The sequence below is a fragment of the Thamnophis elegans genome, chromosome 11 (genome assembly GCF_009769535.1).
Source record: "Thamnophis elegans isolate rThaEle1 chromosome 11, rThaEle1.pri, whole genome shotgun sequence".
Taxonomy (NCBI): domain Eukaryota; kingdom Metazoa; phylum Chordata; class Lepidosauria; order Squamata; family Colubridae; genus Thamnophis; species Thamnophis elegans.
In genome coordinates, this window is record NC_045551.1 from 39,136,140 (window position 1) to 39,163,782 (window position 27,643).

General features: G+C 38.2%; 1 protein-coding gene and 1 long non-coding RNA gene across 2 annotated transcripts; both read right to left on the reverse strand.

Annotated features, from left to right (window-relative positions):
* Positions 1-5,568: 5,568 nt before the first annotated feature.
* LOC116515044 lies at positions 5,569-7,169 on the reverse strand. The gene is made up of 2 exons (XR_004256184.1): positions 7,113-7,169; positions 5,569-6,516 (listed from the first exon to the last, which is right to left on the reverse strand). It is a non-coding gene; the product is annotated as an uncharacterized LOC116515044 (long non-coding RNA).
* A 4,116-nt stretch (positions 7,170-11,285) lies between these two features.
* Positions 11,286-27,214, reverse strand: LOC116514677 (coagulation factor X-like). The gene is made up of 8 exons (XM_032226324.1): positions 26,893-27,214; positions 19,818-19,978; positions 18,968-18,992; positions 17,711-17,824; positions 15,485-15,616; positions 14,613-14,869; positions 13,584-13,701; positions 11,286-12,486 (listed from the first exon to the last, which is right to left on the reverse strand). Exons 1-8 carry the CDS (start codon positions 26,960-26,962, stop codon positions 11,912-11,914), a joined length of 1,452 nt encoding a protein of 483 aa, XP_032082215.1. The 5' UTR covers positions 26,963-27,214; the 3' UTR covers positions 11,286-11,911.
* Between the last annotated feature and the right edge of the window lie 429 nt (positions 27,215-27,643).

Genomic DNA, 27,643 nt, shown 5'->3' on the forward strand with positions numbered 1-27,643 from the left:
CTGTTTGTGAGTTCCTTTCACACCCATCACTTTCATTCACTACTAGCTTGTCTGTTTTTAAACTAACTTCTGCCTAGGAGTCAAAGTTTGTTCAGGAGGCCATCACTATTTCATTTCAGGAAGAAAAAACAGCATGCTTTTGCTTATTTGCCATTTTCCCCATATTGATTACCTTCTCTTCTGTAAGTACTAGACGATAACCAATTGCTCAGGAGTAAGGTAGCTTGCATTCCCATTCAATGAATCTTGCAAGTTACATGATCATGTTGAGTGTTGCCCAAAAACTAGCTGGAAGGAGTATGAGGAACATAGGTGGTATTCAGTGGAAATTTTGAGTAGTTTGGAGAACTGGCAAATAGGCTGGCCTGCCCCCGTGGCCTCCCAGCTAATCTTTTGTTGCCCTGAACAGGAGAACGTAGCTGGAAAGCAGGTTAGTGGGGAAGGGAGGGAATGGGCATTTTGCAGTAACCTTCCCCCAGGAGTGGGGTGGGAATTGAGGATTTTGCAGGATACTTCCCCTGCCACGCCTACAAAGCCACACCATGCCCACAAAGTCATGGCCATAGAACTGGTAGTAATAATTTTTTGAATCCCACCACTGATGAGGAAGAACAGCCAAAAGACAAAGTCTTTAAGTAATCCCCTCTTCATTCTTGCTGCAATGCCTTCATTGGTGGATCCTTCCCCAGGTGAAAGGGAAAGACAGTGAAGTCAGAGGCGAAAACCATCAGGTCTAACAACCCATATAACAACTGTTCATTCATAAATGATGTTAACACAATTCAACAGGGACTCGGCATAGGCAGAAGTGATGGAAAAAAGAGCTTGTTCCTTTTTTTGCTAACTGGGGCCTCAGATCATTGTCCCAAAATCCTTCGCTGATATAACAGCTCTTTTCAAACTTATCTCTTTTCTTTTCCTGCTCTTCTATTGTATGTCTTCTGTCTTTTTTTGTATTATAAATGGAGGGCAGTCTTTATGCATATAAATATTATTTTTGTTTAATACAGAGTGTTTAGCAGAAGTACAGACTCTTAATTCCAAATGATTATGCCAGGATTAGCCTTTGCATAAACCCATAGGTTTTTTTTTTAAATAAAATGTTTTAGATAAAGTTCTATTTTCATGTCTTCTTAGGCTTATCATAAGTTCCTACTGAAGGGGGATTGCTCTGATTTTACATTCTCCTTCAGGCTGTCCAACTTTTCTTACTGCCAAAACCTTTTAGAGAATAGAGTTTTGCAGATCTGCCAAGAGAGAAGCACAGATTTAGCCTTTAAACTTGCTTCCCCTTTACCAACTGCTGCAGTCAAAAGAAGTCTTTGGATCAACACTTGGCTTCTTATGCACTAATCTGCTGATCAAGAGCCATGGTGGCACAATGGTTAGAATACTGTATTGCAGGCTAATTCTGCTGACTGCCAGAGTTCGAGTCCCACAGACTCAAAGTTGACTCAGTCTTCCATCCTTCCAAGATTGGTAAAATCAAGACTCAAACTGTTGGGGTCAATATGCTGACTCTGTAAACAACTTAGAGGGGGCTGTTAATATATATATATATATATATATATATATATATATATATATATATATGTATGTATGTATGTATGTATGTATGTATGTATGTATGTATGTATGTGTGTGTATATATATGCTGTTTTTTGTCACAGTGGCCAACCCCCTGCCCCCCCAAAAGACCACAAGTCTCCCAACTGATGCCTTCAGAGGGGGATCAAAATTAGGGGTGGGTTGCTGCGGGTTCACACGGGTTTGGGCGAACCTCTAGTTAAAGATCTGCCCACTTCGGTGAACCCGCACCCCGGCTGGCTGTGCCCATCCCACCCCTCCCAGGAGTCTCCACGCGGCCCGTTTGGGATGCCAGGTAATTACAGGGTCCAGGGAGGCTCCAGGAGAGTGAAAAACGGGCCTCCCAGAAGTTCTGGAAGGCTGGAAATGGACCAGTTTCTGACCTCCGGAGGGCATCCAGAGCCTGGGGGAGGCCATTTTTGCCCTCCCGGAGGCTTGAGTTAAGCCTCTGAAGCCCATGGAGGGTGAAAATGCCTCCCTGCCATGGTGCAGGAGGCCAACTAGGCCACACCCAGCCAGCAACCAAGCAGAGAACCTGTTGCTAAAATTTTTGAAGCTCACCCCTGATCAAAATCCATCAAAGCTATTGGCCATTGATCCCGTGATTTTCATGAAGTTGTCCTTTTTTGAAGCCATCTCTTTTCAACTATTTTTCATAAATGGAAGAAGGAAAACATTTTATTAGAAACAATTTAACCTTTGCTCACTGAAATTTGTGTGCGCGCCTTTGACTCAGTACGTTGAACTCAGTTCACTGGACACCTAAAGCCAAATTAAAGTAGTTAATATGTCAGCCTTCTGTCCTCCTCTTTCTTCTTCCATAACAAATTAGAAATAGTTTTTAAATTGTTTCTCCTTTTTCCTGAATGATATTAAAAAATAAATTGCACACGTGCTCTTTCAACAAACCAGAGTGTTTCTATATCTACCAAAAGCACATTCTTTACAAAATAGGCAATTACGTAAAAATGTTCAAGTGAATAATAATATACTAGCATTCCCAATGTCAATCTGTAGTATTGAGCTAGTTTATATGAAACAACTATTTCTGTTATTCATATTAAAATCAAATACATTCCTTGGACTTAATTCATTGGAAATTATTGCAATTTGCTGCATGTAATGGTACTACAGCTTGTTGCAATTTCAGTAGATAATTTGTGGACTTTTAGATTTAGGGTTGATATCTATTATAAATTTTTGGACATACATTAAATTCCTACTTTATATCCTACATCCACAAAGCTGTAATTTTGGGCTGTAAATAAACAGATGTGTTTATAAGTATGCACCTTACTAGTCTAACTGGTCTTTTATTTCATTTTCCATCTTTTCTATTTTCAAATTTTAATTATTTTTCCTTGCAGTAGTGATAACCTGAATAGCTTTCTAACTCTGCCCAGTGTTATATGATTATGTCCTTGTTTGGCATGCATTGCTGAGAGGATATGTTGCAGACATGCATTTTGGTTGCCACCCCCTCATTCTGGAACACCTTGTCCTCCACTGATTGGATGGCACTTTTCTACTACCATTCTGGAAGGCTGTCAAGATGCTGCCTTTCCATAAAGCTTGGTAGTAGAATATAATTGACAGTAGCTGTTTGTGCTGCAATTGATCACAGTAGATATAATACTCCTCTTCTATGTTGTTTTAGTGTATAGTTCTATCATTTTTATGAACTATCATTCCGTAGAATTTTCAGCAAGGCAACATATTAGTGATTATAATGAAATAAAATATATTGTATTTCATAGCACGTACAGTATATCAATATATTTCAAATGCGTGTTATTCCTGGTTTTGTCTTATGCATCCACCAGAGGGAGAAAACATATAAAACACATTTCAGGGCTGCTTTGATTTTGCTTTTACTGTGATAAAGAATTAAGCAAAATTAAAGTTTCTTGATCACCAGTGGAATACTGACAATAATATTGACATAATTAGAACTAAATTTTAAGGATCGAAGTTTTCAGAGATGGACGCTTGAGGTTCTACAACTTGACAGTTTCATGTAACTATTTTAGTACCAGAGGTTTGAGTGAAGTGTTATCAATATATCATTAGTGCTCACTTCAATTTTTCCCCAAACATCTAAATAAGTCAAGCTGCACATGTTCTGAGTTGGTTCTTGGCTCCTTGTAGGGAAAGGGCAAGCCAATAAATTCAGGTTGATTCCTTAACAGGAGGGAGACTTTTTGTGTGGTGATTGATTGTTCTAAATGGCATTGCAGAGAATGTACTTAGGTGTTCCTTTATGGCAGTGATGGCTAACCTTTTTTCCTCACATGCTGAAATTGCGTGCACGTGCCCACACCCATAATGCAATGCACCTCCCCCCTGTGCATGCACACACGATGCCCTGCCCCCCGCACAAATATTTTAGCAACTGCTTCTCTGCCCAGTTGCTGTGTGTGTGGCCGTGGTGGCCGTGGCTTACTTGGCCTCCTGCACCATCATGGGGGGGCATTTTCACCCTCCCCAGGCTCTAGAATCTTTCCTTGAGCCTCCGGGAGGGCGAAAACAGCATCACCTGGGCTCCAGATGACCTCTGGAGGCAAGAAAAAGGACAGTTTCTAGACTTCTGGAACTTCCAGGAGGCCTGTTTTTCACCCTCCCAGAGCCTCCATGCTGGCCCCACATTTACCTGGCATCCAAAATGGGCCATGTGGAGACTCTGTAGCACGCGTGTTATAGGTTTGCCATCATAGCTTTAGAGTCAACTTTATTATTGAAGGTTCAAGTAAGAGGGTCCATCTCTTCTCAATTGCATCTACTCATCCCATCAGTTCTAATAGAAAAGGCAGGTTGTGTATCCCCTCCACAAAGGAAGGTCACCTGATGGGACCCAGGAGAGGAGCCTTTTCAGCTGCAGCACCGTCCCTTTGGAATACCATCCCTGCAGAGGTCATACTTATCCCATCCTTGCTGGCCTTTCAGAAGAGTTTGGAAATGTGTGGCTTTGCCAACTGGCCTGAGGATTTGATCAAAAGGTGTGAAGCCTGCAAAGTGGTTACATTGTTAGTGAATTGATGGCGTCTTCCCACTGATTATATTTTCATAGTTTTTACTATGTTGTTAATGTTTTTCATTATTTTGCTTATGGGGAGGTTGTATTGTTTTTGTTTGTAACCTGTCCAAAGTCACATATGTGAGATGGGTAGTTCTATAAAATGAACAAACAAAGAAATGAAACAAGTCAGGGGTTGTTAACTTCAAAAAAATTGCAGCACTAGTTTCAAAAATTGCAGCAATGGTTTTGTTGCCCCATTGTTGCGTGGACATGGCCATGTTGGGTGTGGCCTTGTCGGCCTCCTGCACCATGGTGGGGGGAGGCGTTTTTTGCCCTCCTCAGGTTTTGGAAGTTTTCCTCAAGTCTCTAGGAGGGCAAAATCTGCTTTCCCTGGGCTCTGGAGGCCCGTTTCTGGACTTCCAGAACTTCCGTTAGGCCCATTTCCCTCCTTCCCAAGCCTCTGCATGGGCCCTGCATTTTCTTGGGAAGAGAGGGATGGGGTGGACAGCAGGGGTGGGTTCTGGCTTCTGCTACTGCCGGTTCGCTCAGGGACGTGTTTCGGGCGGGCGTGCGCTTAATGCACACTATGTGCGCATACACAGTAGTAAAAAAATGCTTCTGTGCATGTGCAGAAGCAAAAAAACAAGATGGATAGAACTGGTTCGGGGGCACAGAAGGCCGAGTTACTACCTACTCGGCCGAACCGGTCCAATAAGAACCCACCTCTGGTGGGCGGGGAGGGGTGGGTGGGGCCATCGAGGAGTGGGATTTGAGGGCTCACCAAACCATACAGAATCTTCACTAGAGGATTGCCCGAACCTGTGCAAACCCCCAGCAACCCGAAAGGAAACAATAGTCCTTTTTGGCTCTGCAAATGCTTTAAAGGGAGTGCTTCTTATTATGCCGAGCATGCATGAAGCACTTTCTTTGACTCATTGAAAGAGCTACCTCAGTGTCATAGAGCCTCTATCTGTCTGTTCCTGTTGGCTCCTATATGCACAGTTGTTTTGCTGGGCGGCGTCTTAGTAACCAAGACAAGTTCAAGTTTTGTTTTGACATATAACATGTAAACAGTTTGGCATAGAATACTTGAAAACACATTGGCCTGTGCATGCAACAAACCAGATTCTGGAGATAAGTTTGACTTTTCTTACAATAATAAATATAATCTATTGTAATTATTATCCACTTTTCTTCATCAAGTATCAGCTCAAACAAATACGTAAACTAACTTTTCTTTTTTAAAAAATTGGACATTCAATAAGTGTTAAAAATTGGCAGATTAGTTTTTGAACTGTTTGGAACCTTGGAAGCAAAAGCAGCAATTTATGTCTAATTCAAATATTTGCACTCTGACTTTTAGAATAAAATCCTCCTAGGAGAACTCACATGTTAACGTATGAATATGAAAATACATTCTAAAACCATATAGGGTAAACGAACAGTATAGTTAATAAATAGTTACAACTAAAATTGTGCCATATATACAAGTTCTGGTTAGAAAAAAAACCAATTTCAACAAAGTAAGCACTCAATATCTGTTCATGTTAATTTTTAATTTAGTATTAATATGAGGTTGTAGCAGTGGTGAAATGCTACTGGCTGGGACTGGTTCACCTGAACTAGTAGTAAAAAAAAATGCTATGATTTTCCAACGTAGCTATGATGCGCGATGTATATTAGTTAGGCAGCAGGATTTCCTGCTTTCTAGCTAATCTAAATCATGTGGCACGGCGGATTTCTCCCCCTTGCTATTTGCTTACCTTTGCAGGCGTGCTCTGTAGCAGGCTCCATCCACCTGCCCACCCACACATCATCACGTCCATTTTTGACGCTCTGCGTATGCACATGCTCATATTGTGATATAGAATCAGGAAATGGCTATGTGACAACATTACTAAGAGAATGTCATCCTATTTAGGAATGAAAGCAAGGTCATGATCAGAGAAACATTTCGTGTGATGGCAAAAATGTGTTGAAAAGAGAATAGATTTATTTAGCCTGTTGGAAATATGCTTGAAAAATCATTTTGAGTCATTTTGCCATGACCTACTTCATATACTGTAATTGTTTCCTTCCCAAAACTGCACAGATGTTCAGTGGGGAGGTTTTGTCCCAAGCTGACAGCATAATTTTGCTGATAACAACATTGGAAGAATGTTGGACTTTGTTACTGACGCATAGGATAGAATGTCAACAAGTGAATTTGGTGCTCAGGAGATTATAGTTGAAAGCAAAACAATCCCTCCATTTTGCAAAAAGGAGAAACCTTGTCTAATATCCTTTGGACATACAGATGAAGATTGATTTTCTTGTGTCCTTTCATCTTGTCCCGTTATTTCATTATTAAAGCTCAGAGAAGAAAGCTTAGAAGATATCTGAGCTCTGCAAATCCTTGCATGAAACATTTTGTTGTAAATTTATCTAAGTCATCTAAAAAAAAAAAGAATTTATTTTTCTTTCCTACACTAAAATGGGAATATTTTTCTCAGGGGTGAAATCCACTTACCTTTGCTACCTGTTTGGTTGCAATGTGAGCCCACGCATGCACAGAGCATCAAAAATGGACATGATGACATCTGGGTAGGTGGGCAGAGCCTGCTACCAAGCATGCCTGCAAAGGTAAGCAAACAGCGAGGGGGGGGAATCTGCTGTGCCATGTGATTTAGATTAGCTAGAATATAATATATTCTAATATAAATTGCCTGTCACAGCTGATCATTGGAAAAACTGGTCTGGCTGAACCAGTAGCATTTTTTCACTACTGGTTCTGGCGAACCAGTAGCATTTTTACTATTGGTTCAGGCGAACCAGTCTGAACTGGTAGCATTTCATGCCTGATTCTTCTTCTGAGTCAGATGGCTTGCTATAATATGCATTTTCATTTTGTTTTTCAAAGATTAAAACTGAAAGTGCAGTGCTAACATTCCCTTCTCCAATTTTTCCATACCACAACCACCTGTAAGGTAACTTGAACTGTGAAATAATGACCCTGAAAATCATCTAGCAAAGTTCCACAATGAGGATGACCCTGGTTAAAAGTCTCCATGGTTTCATGATCTAACTGCTATACTTTCACTTGAAAGTGAAATGCATTACTTCACAAGAGAGTATTTCATTTACTGGAAATGTAAGGGAACATTATTTTTTTGAGTCTGTGGTTAAAGTAAACACAGACTGCAGTTTTCTTGTTACTCAAGATTTTGGATTCCAGTCAGTATTTATGTGCCTGCAAGCTATAATACATGGCTTGAATTCAAGCTTGAGTTAGTGTGCTGGTAAACCTGGAAAGCATGTTAATTCTGCTACATTTATGTTTTATCTGCATGAAGCCTGTTTATGTTCTGCCTCTTCTTGCCCCAACGTAACTCCCCAGCATGATGTCAATATTCTGCACCATCATTAAAATCATAAATCACTATGTGCCCTCTAACAGTTGAAGTCATTTTACAATAGAAAGTTGGTAAAGACACACACACACACACAGAATCAGGGTTGACATTTTGAGAAATTCATTGTAAAAACATCTGTTTCAAAAAGAGGTACTATTGATTTTTGTAATCTTTTCTATGCTACCTTAGCATAGCTAAACTTGAGAAGGGAAACTTCTAATTCTAGCTCTAATTAGAAGAACTACATAGATATTTAATAGTATTTTAGATCTCTATATTCTGAAATAAGCTGGAAAAGGTGCCATAGATATATCCATATCTGGGTCATGTTACAAAGAACTATTGGCAACATTAAATCAATAGTTTGCACAGCTGTGGCTGCTCTGTTGATTCCTTCTGTTCCTAACTGCCTAAATGTTGCCAACTTTCTTGCACTAAAGATTAGTTCAGTTTATGTGTGTTTTATATTTAAAACTTTCATCTCTGTTTCCACTGGGGCATTGTTGTGGGAATAAATTTTTTACTGTACTCAAAATTAAGAATTTGAGATGCACCCTAAGCAGTTCCTCTTAAGAAGAAGAGGACTTTCAGGAAAAGGTTACAATTGTCTCCCTCTACTTTATATTTATGAACATTTATGCATATTTAGACATTTTATGGTAAAATATCCTAATTGTGTATCAGAAATATGGCATATAGGAGAGTTGATACTCCAGGCCTGATTCTTTTTAGTTTTGCTTAGATTTAAGTTCATGATGCATTTAGTAAGAATGGTCTTCCATATTTTTAATACTGTTGGATCTTTTGGGAATATTGATTTGTAACAAATATGAGGATGATTCCAAAACTGAACATTTTATTTTATTACTGTATTTGAGTATGTAATTAAAAGAATCATTCCCCTTCTAAACTGAGCCCCATACTTCATTTACCTGTTTATGCTGCTTTGGCATTCCATTCTCATTCTCATAATATGTGGTTGTTAATATAGGTTTGTCTATGAATACCAATGATATTGCCCTTCATCACCTTCAAAATGAATATCTGACGAAGGTATGGTGAACTATTCCACACATGGACAAGGATTGGATAATAAACCACAGTACTGGTTTTATTACTTTATATACTTACATTGGTCATATAGATATATTTTACTGATTGTGTGAACTTGCTGCAGTTGATTTAATATTGGATAAATGAATATGGAAAACGTACTGACCAGTAGCAGAGGAATATATAAACTTTATGTAAATATGTGGGATTATTCTCACTGAACATTAGTTATGAAAAAAATGAGGTTTAATGATTCTTAGCCTACCTAAATTTTTAAAACTAATGTCTGCTACATTCATTCAATGCAATAGTACACGTGCAAAAAAGAAATATTTGCTTTCTTTTGAAATAATAGAGAATATAAGAGTTGCCTAATGTCGGCTTCCTCTAACAGGGATTTCCCAATAAATATCTCGGTTTAATTATTAGATATTTGAGAACTCTGTGTTCATGTCCTCTGTCAGCTGATACGTTTCTATGATTTCAAAATTTAACATTTTTATATTTACTGAGTTTTTAAATATTTCTTCTCTTTTGCCTTACATTTATGAGTTTTAATTTTTGTAGCTGTCACTCATTGACAAGGGATTTCATTTTAAGCCTTTACTTTGTCTATTTTTGTGCTGCTCCTTTTGCTGCTGAACATAAACAAAAATGGATTAGTTATGTTGGAAGCTCATAACTGGATTCAATTCTTATATTTCTTGGATGACGTGTCAAAATATTAAGTTAATTGTATTAAACTAAGATTCAGAGCATAAAATCAGAAAATAATGCACTGAAGTTTTCACCAAGAGAAAGAAAATTTGTAAATGTGAAGCTTACGCTCTATTTTAATTGAGCTCCCAAAATCTTATATATCTCTCACACAAATCTGAAAAATCTTTTAACTTTTTAATTAAACCTATTTTCATAAAAAAAACCCTCAAAATTCTTGTAATAATGGTAAAAGTAAATGTTCCCCTCGCACATATGTGTTATTCGTTCCTGACTCTAGGGGGCAGTGCTCATCTCCATTTCAAAGCCGAAGGCATCTCTGTGGTCCTGTAGCCAGCAAAACTAAATGCCGTACGTGCACAAAACACAGATGCCCTCTCCCCAAACGTGGTCCCTATTTTCATACTTGCATTTTTTTTACATGCTTTCAAACTGCTAGGTTGGCAGAAACTGCGACAAGTAACAGGAGCTCACTCCATTACGTGGCACTAGGGATTCAAACTGCCGAACTGCCAACCTTTCGATCGACAAGCTCAGCGTCTTAGCCACTGAGCGACTGGGTCCCCCTAATTCTTGTGATACAATAATACAATTAAAAAAGCATATCGAATATATTCTGTTCCCATAACCCAGTTAATGATCATCTCAGTCAGATGCTGTCACTGGAAATTCTGATTACACAAAATAAACTCAAAATGTGAGCGTGCGAATGGAATAACCATTTGGGAAATGCAGAATTCTTTTTTTCAAAACAGTTTTTATTAAACATTTTTACCTTTAAAAACAGAAAGAAAAACACAACAAAAAATAAAGAAATAAAAAACAAGACAAACATAACAATATAAAGTAGTTATACAACCTTCTGTATCAGCATTCATGTTTAGCCTTTGTAATTCTCCATTTTCCATTGCCTTCCTAACAATTTTAACTTCTCTAATAATGTAACAACAGTAGTACTAACACTTGTAATAATATTATTTGTTAATATCATGATTATATTTACACTGTAGTCAATACTTTAAATTTGATAGTAATTAGTAACTTTGGTTAATTTTTATTCAATACTAGTTTCGGAAAAAACCCACAAAGACTTCTATTTCCTGTTTTGGCTTCTGTTTTCTAGCCACTTATACATTCTATTCTATATTTTATAGACATCCAATTCTTCTCTTTGTTTTAATTCCATGATCATTTTGTCCATCTCTGCACAATTGAGTACCCGTTTAATTATTGTTTCATCTATGGGTATATTGATTCATTTCCAGTTTTGTGCGAAAGCAATCCTAGCTGCAGTGAGTATGTGCAGTATTATGTATTGAAATTGTTTGTCTGTTTTCGGGTCTAATATTCCTAATAAGAATGATTCCAGTTTCAATTCTATTTTTTGCTCCATAATTTCTTCCAGCCATTTCTGAATTTTTCACTAATATTTCCTTGTGATGGGGCATGTCCACCACATATGGTAGAATGTTCCAGACTTGTGGCTACATCTCCAACATTTGGGGGATAAATTTGGATACATTTTGGCTAATCTCACTGGGGGAAAATGCCATCAATAAAACATTTTATAGATATTTTCTTTGTAGGCTAGTCGTAAATTTATAATTTCCCATAGGAAATACAGAATTCTGTTCACTTTCTTCAAGAAATTTCTGACATGAAGTGTTGGATTAGGGGAGCAAGATTTTATGATGTCTAACCCCTCTTCCATTGCATTGGCAGATAACAGTACTGAATTAAATTAAATTGAAAAACAATTCAGCTGATTACCCAGTTGGGCACTACCTTGATTAACCCAACTGATGGTCTCAAGGGAACTGGAGGTTATATACAAAGGGACCAAATATCACTGCTGAGCTTCTACTTGAAGGATTATCAATTATAAACCTTTATAAATCTTTAGAAAAGGTCATAAAAGTTAGGAACACAAGCGATGACAGCTGAAATGGAATACCCTAATTCCTTCTACGTGTCACAAGAGGGTTGTTACCAGAGAAAAAAGCCCTTGATAAATAGGAAAGTTACATTACTTTAATGTTATATTTAAAAATGGCAACACATCTGAAAAGAACCAAATGAATATACCAAATGTTCTAACCTAAGACTAGGTTCTAATCACTGCATGAAAGATGCCATTGGGTGATTTCTAGGGCCGAGCAGTGCCTGACTCTGTTCTGGGTAGCTTTTGACGCATTATTCTTTTTATCCAAGAGATGAATTTGGACACTTTTGTGTAAACACCATATTTGCCTTTCTGTGCACACCCTTCCCCCCAGCTGATAATCCCAGTAACAAAGTAGGTATCACTGTATGCAGTGACATGGGGGCCTCCACTATCTCCCTGGCATGCGTCTTGAGCCAGAGTATGGTAGCCAGCACAGAACATATTTTCAGTAATTGGGAAATTGCTGGAAAGCTTGCAGACGTGCCTGTCCACATAAGGAAGCGTAACCACTTTAAGTGTGTTGGAGGTCCGTCCTCTTTCTTTAATGCGCCCAAATCCACTAACAATGCCTGAATCTTGTTTCATCAGGACTTGGTTGGCAAAATCAGCAGTGGGAAGGCAGGCAGGAACCACATTTTCAGAGAATCGGATAGGGGTCTTCAACTGGATGATGGCTATATCATAGTCGTAGGTGTCCATAACAAATTTTTGATGCACATATATTTTATCCACAGCGAGAAGATGTCCAGTTTTTCTACTTGATATGTCCACTTCCCCTGTGGAAGACCAAAGTAAAATTAGTAAAATTGTATGGTGCAACATAGCTATCCACATTTTTGATAATCAGATAAACATTTTCATATAAAAAAAAGTTATAAACTATATCTAGCCAAGAAACATATCTAATCAGAATTATATATCATGGTTACAGCTATAAGGCTACTTTTGTCTTCTTTTGTCTCTTTACAATTAATTTATGTTAAAGCAATGCTTGAATGTGTTTCTTACATAGGAAAAGCAATACAGACCATAGGATCAAAATATAAGTAACCATGGTAAATCTCCATATATTATTTTAAAAAGACAATGACAAAAAGAAAGACCTTAAAAGGGGAGAATTGTGTAGATCATTTCCATTTTTGCTGGGCAAAATTCTGACCCAAAATACATGATTTACAAATTACAGTTGGTAGCCGCTGTAACAAACTGTGACAATGCCAAAAAACAAAGCATGTGATGATATCATCACACAATTGCCATGATAACATATTTATATTAGGACATCTGATGCAAGTATGTATGCGAAAGCATTTTGCGATCTGTATTGCTTGTCCATTACCCATCCTCTGTTCTTCTTTTTTCTGTCTACCTATGAATGCTTCTGACAACACGTTGGTTACACAATATTCTCAGCCAAAATCAAATGAAATATATTACAGCTTGTCCATTGTTTTTCAACCTTGGCAGCTTTAAGATGGGGGGAGCATGCTGGCTGGGGAATTCTAGGAGTTGAAGTCCACCCATCTTAAAAACCCCAAGTTTGAGAAACATTGGCTTAGAGTGTGTAAGAAGCTAGTGTTGTGTAACATACAGGTATGGCATACAGGCTACAGCTACAGCGCCCTTAAACATAAACATATAGCTGTAGCAGAGAGTGAAGAATGTCATTAAATGCAATTGCCATTAACTTTAGGACAGCAAAAAGATTGCACTCTGATTTTGTGTGGCTTGAGACATATTAGTAACCAAAAACATATATGTAACTTAGGTTGCAATTTTATGCATACTAATTTGGGGTTACATCAGAAGACACAGATAGTGTTGGCTTGCACTGTAAATATTTTTGAAGATAGACAACAATTTAAATACCCACCTACAACAACTTTAATGTGCTTGGTTTGGTTTATGCAGTGGGCTGCAGTAAGTACATGTACGGTACTCAAAACTGTTCCTCCACAAAACCCCTCTCCTTGATCATTTATCAGAAGTGCCTAAAAAATAGAAGTAATAAAGTTATATGACTAAACCTGTCCAGAGATGTTATGTTGATAAGGGAGATAGCTGGCATAAGAATGTAATAAAATAAATAAATAAATAAACAAAGAAATTAAATAATCATTATTTTGGGAATATTGATTTCATAACAGATGGCCAGGAACATCTTCAAGGAGAGTCAAAAAAAGGCACTATGGAATTTAAAATCCTATGCCTTTTTATCTACTGTATGTTTTGGAGTATAAGACACACCAGAGTATAAGACACACCAATGTTTTGAAGAGGCAAATTTTTTAAACAAAGTTTTTGCATTCTGCAGAACTCCCAAAAATGGCCCATTTTTCGCGAAAACAGGCCTGATTTTTTTTCAAAAAAAGGGCATGAATAGCCTTTAGGAGGCTTATAGAGGGCTGGGGGGCGGGCGCAAAATTGAGCAAAAAACAGCCCATTTGTTGCTAATTTCTGCCCTCCCCAGCCCCCAGGAGCACTCTTCAAGGATCTTAAAGGCTATGCACAGCCATTTTGGTGTAGAGGGCGGGGTTTGGGGAGGCAAAAACTGCTGTATTCAGTGTATAAGATGCACCCAGATTTTCAGCCTCTTTTTTGAGGGAAAAAGGTTTGTCTTATACTCTGAAAAATACAGTATGTCCAAGGTGAATAGGTGGAGATTTCATTGTGCAATCACAAATCACAGCCAGTATCTTCTCCCTCCCTCTCTCTCTCTCTCTCTCTCTCACCCCCTCCCGCCCTCCCTCCCCCTCACACACACACACACACACACACACACACACATACACACACGTTATGAAAATTAATTGGAGACTAAAAGTAATGCATGTTTCACTGTTTCAACAAATTTGGGGTATAAATCAATTAGTATTCGGACATACAAATTGAACCCATTTACCTGCCATGGACATTCACCCGGTTTGCAGTCTGTTCCATTAACAACTCTGACATCACGGTCTGAATTATCAGATTTGTGCGGTATAGTTGCATTCTGGGGCTTCATTATAGGAACTAAGCTAGAGAAATTTGTAGGAGTTTCAACAAAATTATCTTGGTCAATCACATCGTAGGCATCAGAGAAATCTTCTTGAAAGTCAGGCAGACTTGCTTCCCTCTTGTTCCTTACTTTTATATTTCTACCACATGAAAAGTCACCTGAAATATCATAATGAAGATTTTTAATTATGTGATGTGGTAATAATAGAACATGAGATCAAGAAACAAGAATACAAAAGAAGAAGAGGACACCTTTATATTTAAATAAGCTTATTCTGAGTGAGAGAACGATTAAGAAATTAGATAACTGCCATTTCTATTATTTTAATAAGTACGTATTGGAATGCTGATTAATTAGCCCACTTCTAACAATTCTGTCTCTACATAAGGAAATAATTCCTATCAATGAATAAAGTTATATTTAGCTAGCCTTCGTTGCCAATGGACGGAGATACAGTAGATTGTGACAGTAAAGGTACCATGAAGTCAAGAGTTGAAAAGCTATCAGAATGCATTTAAAAAGGTAGATAGAGATCTGGCCCTTTTGTTACCATATAAAATGTTGCCTTTCTCCTTTATAATAAAATAATATATTATATAATACAACCAAAAATTGAACTCAGTTTTTTTTTAACATTCTGATTTTTAAATTACGACAGAATATACATAGCCCAGTAGGAATAACACATCTGTCTTTGGCTAACCAAAGAGAAGAGAGAAAACCAAAATAAAATGTTATAATTAATTGTTTTAACTACACAAATACATTCATACCTCCAGCAACACAAGACTGCCCATCATCTCCCAAAATGTAACCTTCAGCACATGAACAGTGAATTTTGTTTTGATCAAATTTGCAGAAGTGCCAACAGTTACCGTTGTCCAATCTGCAGGACTTAATTATGACTATGTAAAAAAATAAGCAGACAAAGCATTAGTAAATAAAAAAAAATCTTCTTTATACAAAGATAAAATTGTGACAGCCATAGCCAATTTCCTTAGCAATCCTATGTTGCTTGCTTATAATATGATGTTACAGAAACTGGTTGCAGAAGCAGAAGTGATGCTGGTGTTGTGGCCCGACAGCTGCCAGTGGAGCTGGCGGCATACTGGGATAATGTGGAAGTTGGGGAGGAACTTGGGCCAGTTCGGGAGTCTGGGGAAGGCTCTGATGGATGCTCTGTGTTGGATGCAGAGATAGAGCCAGGGCTGTCTGACATTTCCCAGCCTCCATAGCGGCAGCTGCCTATGGCGGCTGAGATAAGTGAGGAGGAAGAACAGCTGGGGCAGTGGTGGGATATGACCATTACGCCCCAGTATGGGCATACCGGTGCCTGCTGGGAGCACCAGGTACCATTCTAGTATGGTGCTCCAGAGGACCCATCCGCCCACCCGCTCTCTTTACCTCTATTTTAGCCGACTGAGGCATTTGCGCCCGTGCACGGGGCGTACGGTGCCTGTGCGACGCTCCGCCGAGCAACTGGAGCGTTGCAGGCAGTGGGTATGCTTGTGCACTGTGCGCGTCCACATGGTGGATGCCCGGTCCCATTGCAGCGTACCGGTTGCAACAGGAGCCGGAACACACCGCTGAGCTGGGGCCTATTCCAGATACGCATATGCGCAGAACTGTTAGGAGAGGAGAACAACTGAGGACAAGGAGTTGACTTAGGAAGCAAGGCACACATGGATGCTGAATGACCCCCTCCATGGCTGGGGAATAAATAGAAGGAAAGGGATTGGTGGTCGTGGGAGACAACAGTTCAGATTTTGGAAGATTTGGATCATCGTGCTTTGTGTCTCAGAGACTACAGTACTTGCCAGCACTTAATTTGCAATTTTGCAGCTGGGAGCTCATGGTCTGGCAATTATCTCAAAGAACTGATAAGGTCTGTTACTGCAGTTAACTCTTTGAAGGACTATTGCCTGGACTTTCTGGTATGTGAATGCCATTAATTCACAGGAGATAGATAAAGAGGGGTTTTTCAGGACAAGGAGTCTGTTTCTTGTTTCTGCTAAGGCTGGATCAGAACAGCTGGTAGGAATCTGGCCTCCTCACTCTTTTCTGCCAATGGACTTTATTTTCAACTATTGATGGGACAAATTGAAGAAAACTATAAGCCTCATGTATTTTTCCACAAAATAGAGGAAACATATCAGCTAAACTTGGGGTTATATTTTGGGGGGGAGCGGGGCAGGTAGTTGCACATTTCTTTATCCTGGCTCCATCTTCATATTGGGATAGGAGTGCACCCATCCAGCCTGAGTAAGATTAGTCCATTTTAGTAAATGTCTTTTAAAAAAGCAGGTTAGTGTAATCAAATTCCACATTTTAGATATCAGTGTAAAAACTCCACCTATTTCACATACACATTAATTAGGTCTGAGCTAGCTATGGCTGATCAGAAAAAGAATCTTGAAATCATAGTTCCAGACAATGGCCAACTAGTTTTAAAAGATAAGTAGAGAAATTCAAGGATAACCAAGCTACTGCTTTTTTTCACTGTATACTGTACCAGTTGTAGACCTGAGGCGAGGATGTTAGCTAAAAAAAACAGTCTGACAGGATCCATCCAGGTACTTTTTATCTTCTAATATTTCTGAATGGATTGTCCATACACTTAGAAACATCCTTTTCCATTACTTCTGCCAAGAATATTGTAAAGAGCTATCATATATTCAAGACACCAGTTCACCTACAAAGCTGTTAACTTCCCATAACTAAATCTGGACCACATATGTTTTTTTCTTGGATGGCAGCTAAACCTTGGAAAATTGTGTTAATTTTATTTGGGCATCCTTCTTCCTCCTCCTACCATCCTCTTAACAAGTCTTGTAAAAAATTTGAAAAGATGTGAGGTTCCTCCCACCCCCCAAATCTTCAAAGATTTCAGTGAGATCTTATGGGAACTGACAGTCACTTAGATTGAAGCATCATTGGGGCCATAGCAATAAAATGACTCTATTCTTCCCCTTAAGCCTTCTGGTTCCAGCTCAACTTACGAGATTCACAGGTTTTCCCCTGATAGCCATCCAAGCAGGTACAGCTAAAGCTACCAATGCCGTCTTTGCATGTCGCACCATAATGACAGGGGTTTGATAAACACTGATCCCCATCTATCATGAAAAAAAAGAAGTTAAAATCCAAAATGCAGAAATACTGTATTTACATGTTCAGAAGAAAAATCCAAGTTACTGTTACACTATTTCTGGGAAGAGAAGTTCAAATACAGTACCAAGTATGGAATTTTTAAGATGGACATAATGAATAATACTTATACTCAACTTTGGATCAATCAACTTTATCAAACAAATACTCTGCACAGAGGAAGAGCTTACATGCAAATTACCAAGAAAGCTTTCTGACAAGGTATATAGCAAATCTAAACAAGTTTAACACATGGAACTACATTACTTCAGCCCTTTATAGGAAAAGGAAACTTGGTTCTGTGGACAGATGGTGCTATGGATAAAGTTTGACCAAATTGTGTAGTACCTTATGCCATCAGGTTGAAATTTTGGGTTTGGACAACCTAGAACTATGCCACCTATGGTCTGACTTAAGCGTAGTACACAAAATTATCTGCTACAATGTCCTACCTGTCAATGATTACTTCAGCTTCAACTGCACAAGCACACAATAGATAACAAACTCAAGGTAAACCACACCAAACTCAATTGCAGCACCAAACTCAATTGCAGCAACAGAGTTGTCAATGCCTGGAATGCACTGCCTGACTCTGTTGTTACACCTTCAAATCCCCATAACCTTAACCTTAAGCTGTCTACTCAACCATTCCTAAGAGGTCAGTAGGGGGCATGCATAAGTGCACCAGCGTGCCTAACGTCCCAGTCCTATTGTCCCTGTTTATTTGAACCCATTTCCTGTGTCCTTATTCATGTTCATATTCTTATTCCTGTTATCTTGTACATGAGTGACAAACTAAATAAATAAATAAAAATAAAAAAAAATAATTAGAAGTTTCCCCAGATGACTTTATTTGAGTAGGATATTAATGGCTGCAGATACTATGGACTTTGAAATGCCCCACATATGGATAATAATAACTTGTTTATAGCCTTATTTTAGAGTATCTATAACTGGGATTTTTCTAAGTTTAGAAGGATTTAAGAATCTGGATTAATAAAAAATGGGGGTAGACTGGTCAATTTTAATTTATCCTAGTCATCAAATACATTGCATATATTTAAATATAATGTTAGGAAAAATGTGTGGAGCAAAAGCATATGATCTCTTACCTACATAAACATTCCAGAACTTCTCCTGATTAAAAAAAAAACATACACATGCACATTAGAATTTAATAGTATAAAATAAAAATCACAAAGCCAGGGAATTGAAGAAAAATAATTTAAGAAGAATCTCATGCAACGTTTTGGTTACTAATATATCACAGTATATCATAAACAGTTTTCCTCCTCAACTGCACTTTCGCTGAAAAGTTATTTCTGATTTTAAAAACTCGGTTATCTTTTTCTATTCTCCTGATGCAAATATGAACACTCCTTTAATGAAAAGAATGAACTAGAATTTACAGTACACATCTTGATCAGGGTGATTTATTTGAGAGCTTGTTGCCTTTTATGTAATGGGATAAGCTGTAGTTATTTAGACAACCATTCCAATATTTTGAGGAGTTGGATTATGGGTGGATTTTATTTTTATTTTATTTTTTGCAGGATTTTAAGCATGATTAATCATCTGGTTAATTTTCAAATATAAAAAGTGGATGAGAAATATAACAAGATAATAAATGAATGCAAATGTAGTAAGAGCACTTCTTTAGTGCTCTAGGTGACACACAGATTTGTTGGGTGCTCAGAATGTGGGATGGAAGTGCTTCCAAGTTCCGGTTTTCTTTAGCAGGATGGAGAAAAGAGATATATAGTCAGGAGGATGGAACAGCCAAAAGCAACAGAAAGAACCACAGAAAAAATGATCTGGTAAAATATTCCATAATGAAGACATACTTGAAACTCATTTCATACCATCTGATTTTGATTATGAAGGCCTCACAGAAATAAGTGCATAGAAACACACATGCACCAAAAGAGTAGATAGAAAGAGCAGTCCAAGTTATACACTTACAGTTTTTTCATTATCTTCAAATGCCTCCCTGGCTTCTTCTTTTGAGCATCTCTCCTCAATGCATTCTCTTTCAATGTTTCCAGGTTTAAATTCCTCAAACAGAGAATTAGCTCGTTTCGTTCTTTGCAAAAACCTATTTGCCACTTTGCCTTTTAAGAATACTAAAGAAGAACAAAACAAAGATCATAGGGACATGAACTATTTCTCCTGCTCCCCACCCCTGTCCATAACCCAAGAAATTACAGTATTTTTGGGGGTATAAGACGCACCAAGATTTTGAAGAGGCAATTTTTAAAAAAAGGTTTTGCACTTTGCAGGCCTCCCAAAAATGGCCCATTTTTCGCGAAAACAGGCCGGTTGTTTGTCAAAAAAAAGGGGCATGCATAGCCTTTAGGAGGCTTATAAAGTGCTCCTGGGGGCTGGGAGAGGGGGAAATGAGCAAAAGATGGCCTGTTTTTCTGCTCACTTTTGCTCTCCCCAGCCCCCAGGAGCACTCTGGAAGCCTCCTAAAGGCTATGCACGGCTATTTTTGCAAAGGTTTTGGGAGGCAAAAAAATTGCTGTATTCAGTATATAAGATACACCCAGATTTCCACCCTCTTTTTTGAGGAAAAAAGGTATGTCTTATACTCTGAAAAATATGGTACATGTCGTATAATTATAGTCAGAGATAATGCTATGAGAAATCATGGTCCTGAGTTTTAAAAATAATTATTTCTGACATGGGAATGATTTCACAAGCTTTTAAAGTGAGGAAGTATGAATATGTGAAATGTGCAAGAGAGGAATAAGTTGACAAATCATGATCACAAACAGAGTTTTATCAGGCACGACCACAAGTAAACTAAACAGAAATAGCCTCCTATGGACATACAGAGCAACACACACCATATTTATTTTACTATGATGAGATTCATAAGTTTACACATAAGCTTTTTCAACCACTGAATTCCACCCTGTGGGATTACAAGAGTCCCCAGTGTATATTTGGAGAACTTGCAGATGTCAGAGAGCTGAGCTTTATAGCCCAAATGCTCAATTTTGACTGCAGTATATATTCCATGTAATGGCTCACTCAGAAGTAAACTTGAAGCCTGGGTTTATAGTATCCCTTCTTCTTCCCTCCCTCAGAAACCTATTCTTTCTTTCCAAAAGCAGTCTTCTACCATCCATGTTTGTTTCACAGCAGAATTCAGTATTTTCTTTTTTTTAAATTGAGAATTTTGGAAAAAAAAACTTTTACAAATATTTGCTTCCCTCCCCCCTCCCGCCCAACCCCCCCAACCTCCCCCCCCGACTTAGCAATAGCAGTTAGACTTATATACTGCTTCATAGGGCTTTCAGCCCTCTCTAAGCGGTTTACAGAGTCAGCATATCGCCCCCACAGTCTGGGTCCTCATTTCACCCACCTCGGAAGGATGGAAGGCTGAGTCAACCTTGAGCCGGTGAGATTAGAACCGCTGAACTGCAGATAACAGTCAGCTGAAGTGGCCTGCAGTACTGCAACCTAACCACTGCGCCACCTCGGCTCTTAGAACCAATACAGGGTATAAATCTTTAACAAAAACATTCTAAAATAAACTTTAAAAAAAGTTAATATCATCTTTCATTTGACCTTTAACTCCTCCTTGCTAGGCTAGCTCTAAACAGATTATATCATTCCTTGTTTCTTCAGTCATAAACTATCTGAAATTTCATAGTCCCATATTTATTTTGAGTATAGTCAATCCATCTTCTCCACTTCAGTTTATATCTCTTGTTTGAATGGTCCTTGAGATATGCTGATATTTTAGCCATCTCAGGTAGGTTTGTTACTTTCAGTGTCCATTCTTGAATAGTAGGCAAGTCTTCCTTCTTCCAGTATTGCTCCACCAGCAGTCTAGCTGCGGTTATTAAATGCAAAATCAGGTTAATCTCTACAACTGTACAATCAGTAATTATACCTAACAAAAATAACTGAGGGGTAAAAATAACTGAGTATTTTCTTTATTGGAAACCTTCCATTTTGACTTCTTTTATAACCTGTGTCATTAAATAAAGTTTTGTTTTTTTAAAAACCCTATATTTCCTTATTTATATTTTATAGGTTTTATGTTTTTTACTTGTTCCTATTCCCAGTGAGAATGAATTGTCAACCCTTAATCATTCCTTCTGTTAATTACATTTATACTACCCAATCTATAGCAATTCAGTCAATCTTCATAGTCTCTTTTTTAATGCTGATACTCTGCAACATTCCAGCGGTCACTGCCAGCCTTTCTCCTTTCCACCTTGATTTGTTTTTCAGTGATACCGAAACTTCACAACAATCCTTTTCTCAGTTTTCCCATCCATCTTGTTAATATTTAATATATAGAGATGGGATTGGATTCTGTGGCTACTAGACCTCAGTACAATCACTTTAACCTGTGACTAAACTTAATTGTTTTCCCATTGAAGTTGACCCCATTGGTTCTTAGAGGCTACTTTAAGTCATTCTGGATTTTTAAAAAAAGTTACTGGCAATCTATGACTCTTTAGAAAGTCTTGACCCACAAATTTTGATCCATCATCCACATTACTTATTCACTTCTGGTGTCTCCTGAGTCTTCATTTAATTCTTACATGAATCTTTGTTCTTATGCTTTTCTGAGTCCCGAATTTCATGTCTGAAACGAGCCCAATCATGTATCCTTTAATTTCCTATATAAAGTAAATAATTTCAAGTAGACTTTTTATTTCTACAGTTCTAGAAACTGCTAACTCCCTGAAAATTTCTTTTCCTAAATTTGGCTAATCATGTACATGTATTCTGAATTGCTGGAACATTCTTAGCTGTCTCTTTTTGTATGTACTCTTGACCGGCCAACTCTTGCAAGTTGTTTCCCTAGTACCAGATCCAAAGGTCTCTTGCTCTGATCTTTCTTGACTTTTCTGCCACCTTTGATAAAAATGATCCTACCTCTAGCTTATCTAGTTTTCCCTTTATCTATCAAACAATCGTTTTTTTGCTGTAGAAAGCTAATCCTGTCTGTTTCTTAATTCCCACACAGAAGCTCTTGTTCCTTTGTTTTACTCTACTGCAGTGGTTCCCAAACTTGGCAACTTTAAGACTTGTGGACTTCAACTCCCAGAATTCTCCAGCTAGCTCTTCTGGCTGGAGAACTCTGGGAGTTGAAGTCCACAAGTCTTAAAGTTGCCAAGTTTGGGAACCACTGCTCTACTGCATTACATTTCCCAACCTTCTGCTTCTGTGTATGTTCAATATCAATCTACCCTAACCGACCAAATGTGTTTCTGTATAGAATTTGCTGAAATTTCCCAAAAGACTTGGATAGCTTATAGTATAAGCAATATATATTAAAAACACCAGAAAAAGAACTCTCCAGATGAAAACATTATTCAACATGCAAGAAAGATTCAACAAAGGCTCCACAGACATCCCAAACATAGGCCTAAGGAAGAAACTCAAGTCTTAAGAACCTTCCAGAACTCTAAGAGAATGAGTACCATGTTGTCTCTGGGGAGATACGGTTTCAGAGTGTAGGGATTGTGACAGAGAAAACATGCTTTTTCAGTTCCACAAATTGACATTTAATTAAAGGGCACACATACTTGGTCTATTTTAAGCATTCACAAAGCACCTTTCACAAAGATTCCAAGGCAGATACGCATTGGGTAAAACAGTTACGGAGAGTCCTCAAAATATGACCGGATTGTCTGTCACTAGGTGATGATGTGGTTGCTAAATGATTGATCATGTGACCACACTTGATGTTACTACTTTTTTTGCCATGATTTTCAGATAATCATGTAGTCATTAAAAGAATCACATAGTGATTAAGCAAATTCAGAATCCCCTGACTGCAGGGGTGTTTTAATAGTAGTAAAGGTGAAGAGTGGTCATAAGTCAGTTTTTTTCAGTGCGGTCGTACTTTTCAATGGTTGTTAAAGGTGTAATATTATATAATATATAACAAATAAAATAAGAGAGAAAAACTTGTTCAAATAGGAATCAGACAAAATTCTATAAAAGCAATTAAAATGCCTCAGAAAATAGAATGGTTTGGTTTTGTAACAAAAAGAGAGAATGTACATAGCTGAAACATTGAGGAATACAGGATAGACTATCTTTCTCTTGCTAATAGATGAGCAAAAAATGGGAACAGCAGATCGGCCACCTCTCAATCCTGATCTCTCACAAGGAGCAGCTCTATTTATTTGGATTCCGTTATAATACATTATCCCTCATCCAGCCAGTCATTGGTACAAGCATGGGAACCATAGTGTTTTTTGAACAGGTCATAGAGAAATTCATGTGAGTATCATCTGCATACTGATGATACCTTGTTCTAAATTCCTGGTGAATTTCTTCACTGTTTTGAGGTAGCACAGAAGACAGAATATAGCCCTGAGGGATACCATTTTATAGCTGTCCTTGAAAAACTCCAAGAGACACAGATTAAAGATAACCTGAGAGATGAACAGAGCCACTGAAACTGTTGCCCAAATAGACAATACAAAAAGACATTATGTTTGACTCACTAAAAAAAACTGGAGGTTCAAAAAGAAACCAACAATCATACTCTCTCTCTATGCTAAAAGATTATTCATCAGGCTAATCAAGACAGCCACAACCCCAATAATCTGTACTAAATCCAATTTGAAATGGGTTGAGTCATCTGCTTCTGACAGCCCTTTGAGGCAATCCAGACAAGAAGGAACAACCATGAGTACCAACACTACTTTCATTGTAAAATTACAGTAATTAGTCATACAAATCTGAAAGTAACTCTTTTACTTTCCTGAAAATTAGGAGGTACAATAATTGTCCACCTCTGATGGATACAGGGTTAATTACTTAAGAAATCTATTAATCTCCTCAGTTAAATAGGGTGGAATCTTTCTATCTCCAAAGAGGCACTTATGAAAGAATCTCTAATAACGTCCTGAACAGATGTTATAAGCCAAAGATCTAGAGGACAAGTGCTAGAACATTCCACAGAAAACTCCTGCCCCTCTCCACATATTGTCATCACAAGGAATGCTAGGCATATCATTTTGAGTTTTTAAATGAAAGGCATTATAGAAATCTAAGAAATATTTAAATGCAACAAATAAGTTGCTAATAAGTAAGAGCTGCTGTGGCACAGTGGTTAGAGTACAGTACTGCAGGCTACTTCTGCTGACTGCCGGCTGCCTGCAATTTGGCAATTCAAATTTCACCAGGCTCAAGGTTGACTCTGCCTTCCAGCCTTCCGAGGTGGGTAAAATGAGGACCCAAATTATTGGGGGCAATATACTGACTCTGTAAACTCCTTAGAGAGGGCGGTAAGGCACTGTAAAACAGTATATAAATCTAAGTGCTATTGCTATTTGAATAAAATTCTTCATTAGAAAAAGTCTTCATTAGAAAAGTTGGAGGGAGGGGCCAGGACTGCTGCTGATTCCTATACACTTTGCATTTATCCCAATAAGAATCAGCTTTCACTTTTCACTGCCTTTTATGTTTGAAATGCTGTGCATTTAATCTCACATCTAGTTCAGCTATATGCCAGACTTATTCTCCATCCCATGTGGCAGAGCTATGAGCTATTAATTGTCTACTACATTAGGCATGTTTCCTTTATTCTGCCCTGTTGTTCCCACTTACAGATGTGCCTGTTGAAAATGGCATTGGGCAGAATAATTTTGTCCACTTCACTCTGCTTGCTGCCTTTGTGCTCCTCTTGCTAACTAGCAAGCCCATTTTTCTGTAGCTTCTGTTAAAATGTGAGTCCTGTTAAGAACAGTTGCTGATAGCCTATGACAATGAAATCAACATAGCATATAGTCATGCTAACAAGATGCTTACCTACAAGTTACAGATTAGCACACAGAAAAACCAAATGATTTTGGAATGATATTAAAAGGAAATCAGTTGTTTGCTTATTAACCCCAGTGAGGTTCTGTTACATTCAATGTATTGAATGATCAACCTTCCATCATTGACAAAAATCTTTGGAGAGTGTACATTGCAAATAAGTCAGAAGTTTGCCCTGTCAGTTGTCCCCTATCCTCCCTAACTTGTGAAATTTAAGGAAATCTTTTTCTCTCCACTGCACTAGGGATACTTTTCTCCTTTCATATTTCACAGAGGCCATTCTTGCCTTTTCCTTGACTTTTCAAAGGTATCCTCATTTGACATTGTGCATTTTTTAATTCTATTTTTTGGGGGAACTCAAGTTACCTATTGATGGTGGCAACTCTCACAAACAGTGATTGTGGGTACATGTGATTTCCTAATCCTTCTGAGTGGACAAAATTGCAATCTGAAGACACCTAAGCTCAGCCTTCTTTATTCATCTCCTGCCTCCCCACACCTGAAACAGAAGATAACTATGGGGGTTTGAGGAAGTAACTGACTCTGTTCTTACTTCCTCAAACCCCCATAACTTCAACCTTAAACTGTCTACTATGGACCTCACACCATTCCTAAAAGGTCTGTAAGGGGGCGTGCATAAGCGCACCAGCATGCACCAGCACCGTCCCTGTCCTAATGTCCCCATTTATTTGTACTAATTTAGTGTGCTCATGTCCATGTTTATACTTATACCTGTTATCTCGTATATGTTTGACAAACTAACTAACTAAATATTTCTGCAGTCTCAGAAATAGAATAGATTGCATTGTTTTCTGTTTTCATTCTTCAATAGGAAATGAAATTACACAACTCATGCACACAAGACTGCAAATATATGAGCATTTCAGCAAAAAGACTTCCTCTGACCTGATTCTTATTTGGACAAAAAATGATTAGTACTTCTTCAAAAGAAATTAAACCAATTGCAGAAACAGAAAAGTTATAGGGAGAGAGAGCCATATGTAGGACTGCAAAAACTAAGACGCCTGGTAGCACCTCTTCAGGCTAACACATTATATTAGAAGGCATAAGTTTTCAACAGATTCATCAGTTTCACGGAGAAGCTAAACTGATGTGGGATTTAAACTGAGATGGAGGAAAGGGAGGGAAAGGCTGGGAGATCATGCAAATGCAGTTCACATGTGAGACAAGTAATATAGAAGAAGAGAAAGAAAGACAACGAAGATCTTCTTACCATTACTTTCAGCCTTTGGGAGACTCCACAGAAAAGTGAGGATCAGACAGAGGAGTAGCTGAGGAGCCATGGTGCCTATCGGTGGAACAGAACACTTTGTTCTCTTCCAGGGCTGGCTATGAACAAGTTTCAAGCAAGCAGGCTTCCTGTTGTTCTGCTAGAGCGCTTATCATGACTTCCAAAGCCTGTTTGTGTTTGGATATGGATTCTTCAGATCATTGTGCTGACTAATTCGAAATGCGGGTCTTTGCCAAGTAAGGTCATTTGAGTCGGTACAAGATTAATAGCATGGAGTGGGATGGATACCTCAAAAGAGAGCTGCCCCTCTCTGTTAAACACAGATATTGACATTTAAAGGAAGGTCACCCAGAAGTTGAAAACAGATTATGCTTAAGGGAAGAGCTTCACTGCCTCCTTTCTCAGTTCTTCATAAAGAAATATTAACACACTCTGGATCCAGAGCAACTTGTTCCTAAAAAAGTCCTAGCAAATGCTAATGCTACCCTGTTTCCCTGAAAATAAGACCTCCCTAGATAATAAGCCCAATCAGGCTTTTGAGTGCAAAATAAGTCCTCCCTCCAAAATAAGCCCTCCTGGAAAATATTGCAACACAGCAGCAACCATGAGGTGACCACGCTCGCCACCTCCTGCACCTCAAAAATAATAAGACCTCCCCAAAAATAAGGCCAAGCACTTATTCCATAGGTCAAAAGAAAATAAGACCCTATCTTATTTTCGGGAAAACATGGTA

What these genes read in the sequence shown, in the direction of transcription:
- LOC116514677 (XM_032226324.1), bottom strand. Translation starts at nt 26,962, where the DNA reads ATGGCTCCTCAGCTACTCCTCTGTCTGATCCTCACTTTTCTGTGGAGT. An exon ending in CCCAAAGGCTGAAAGTAATG is followed by an intron (nt 19,979 to 26,892) that starts GTAAGAAGATCT and finishes GTTCTTCTTTAG; the next exon opens with TATTCTTAAAAGGCAAAGTG. An exon ending in TTGAAGATAATGAAAAAACT is followed by an intron (nt 18,993 to 19,817) that starts GTAAGTGTATAA and finishes TTTTTTAATCAG; the next exon opens with GAGAAGTTCTGGAATGTTTA.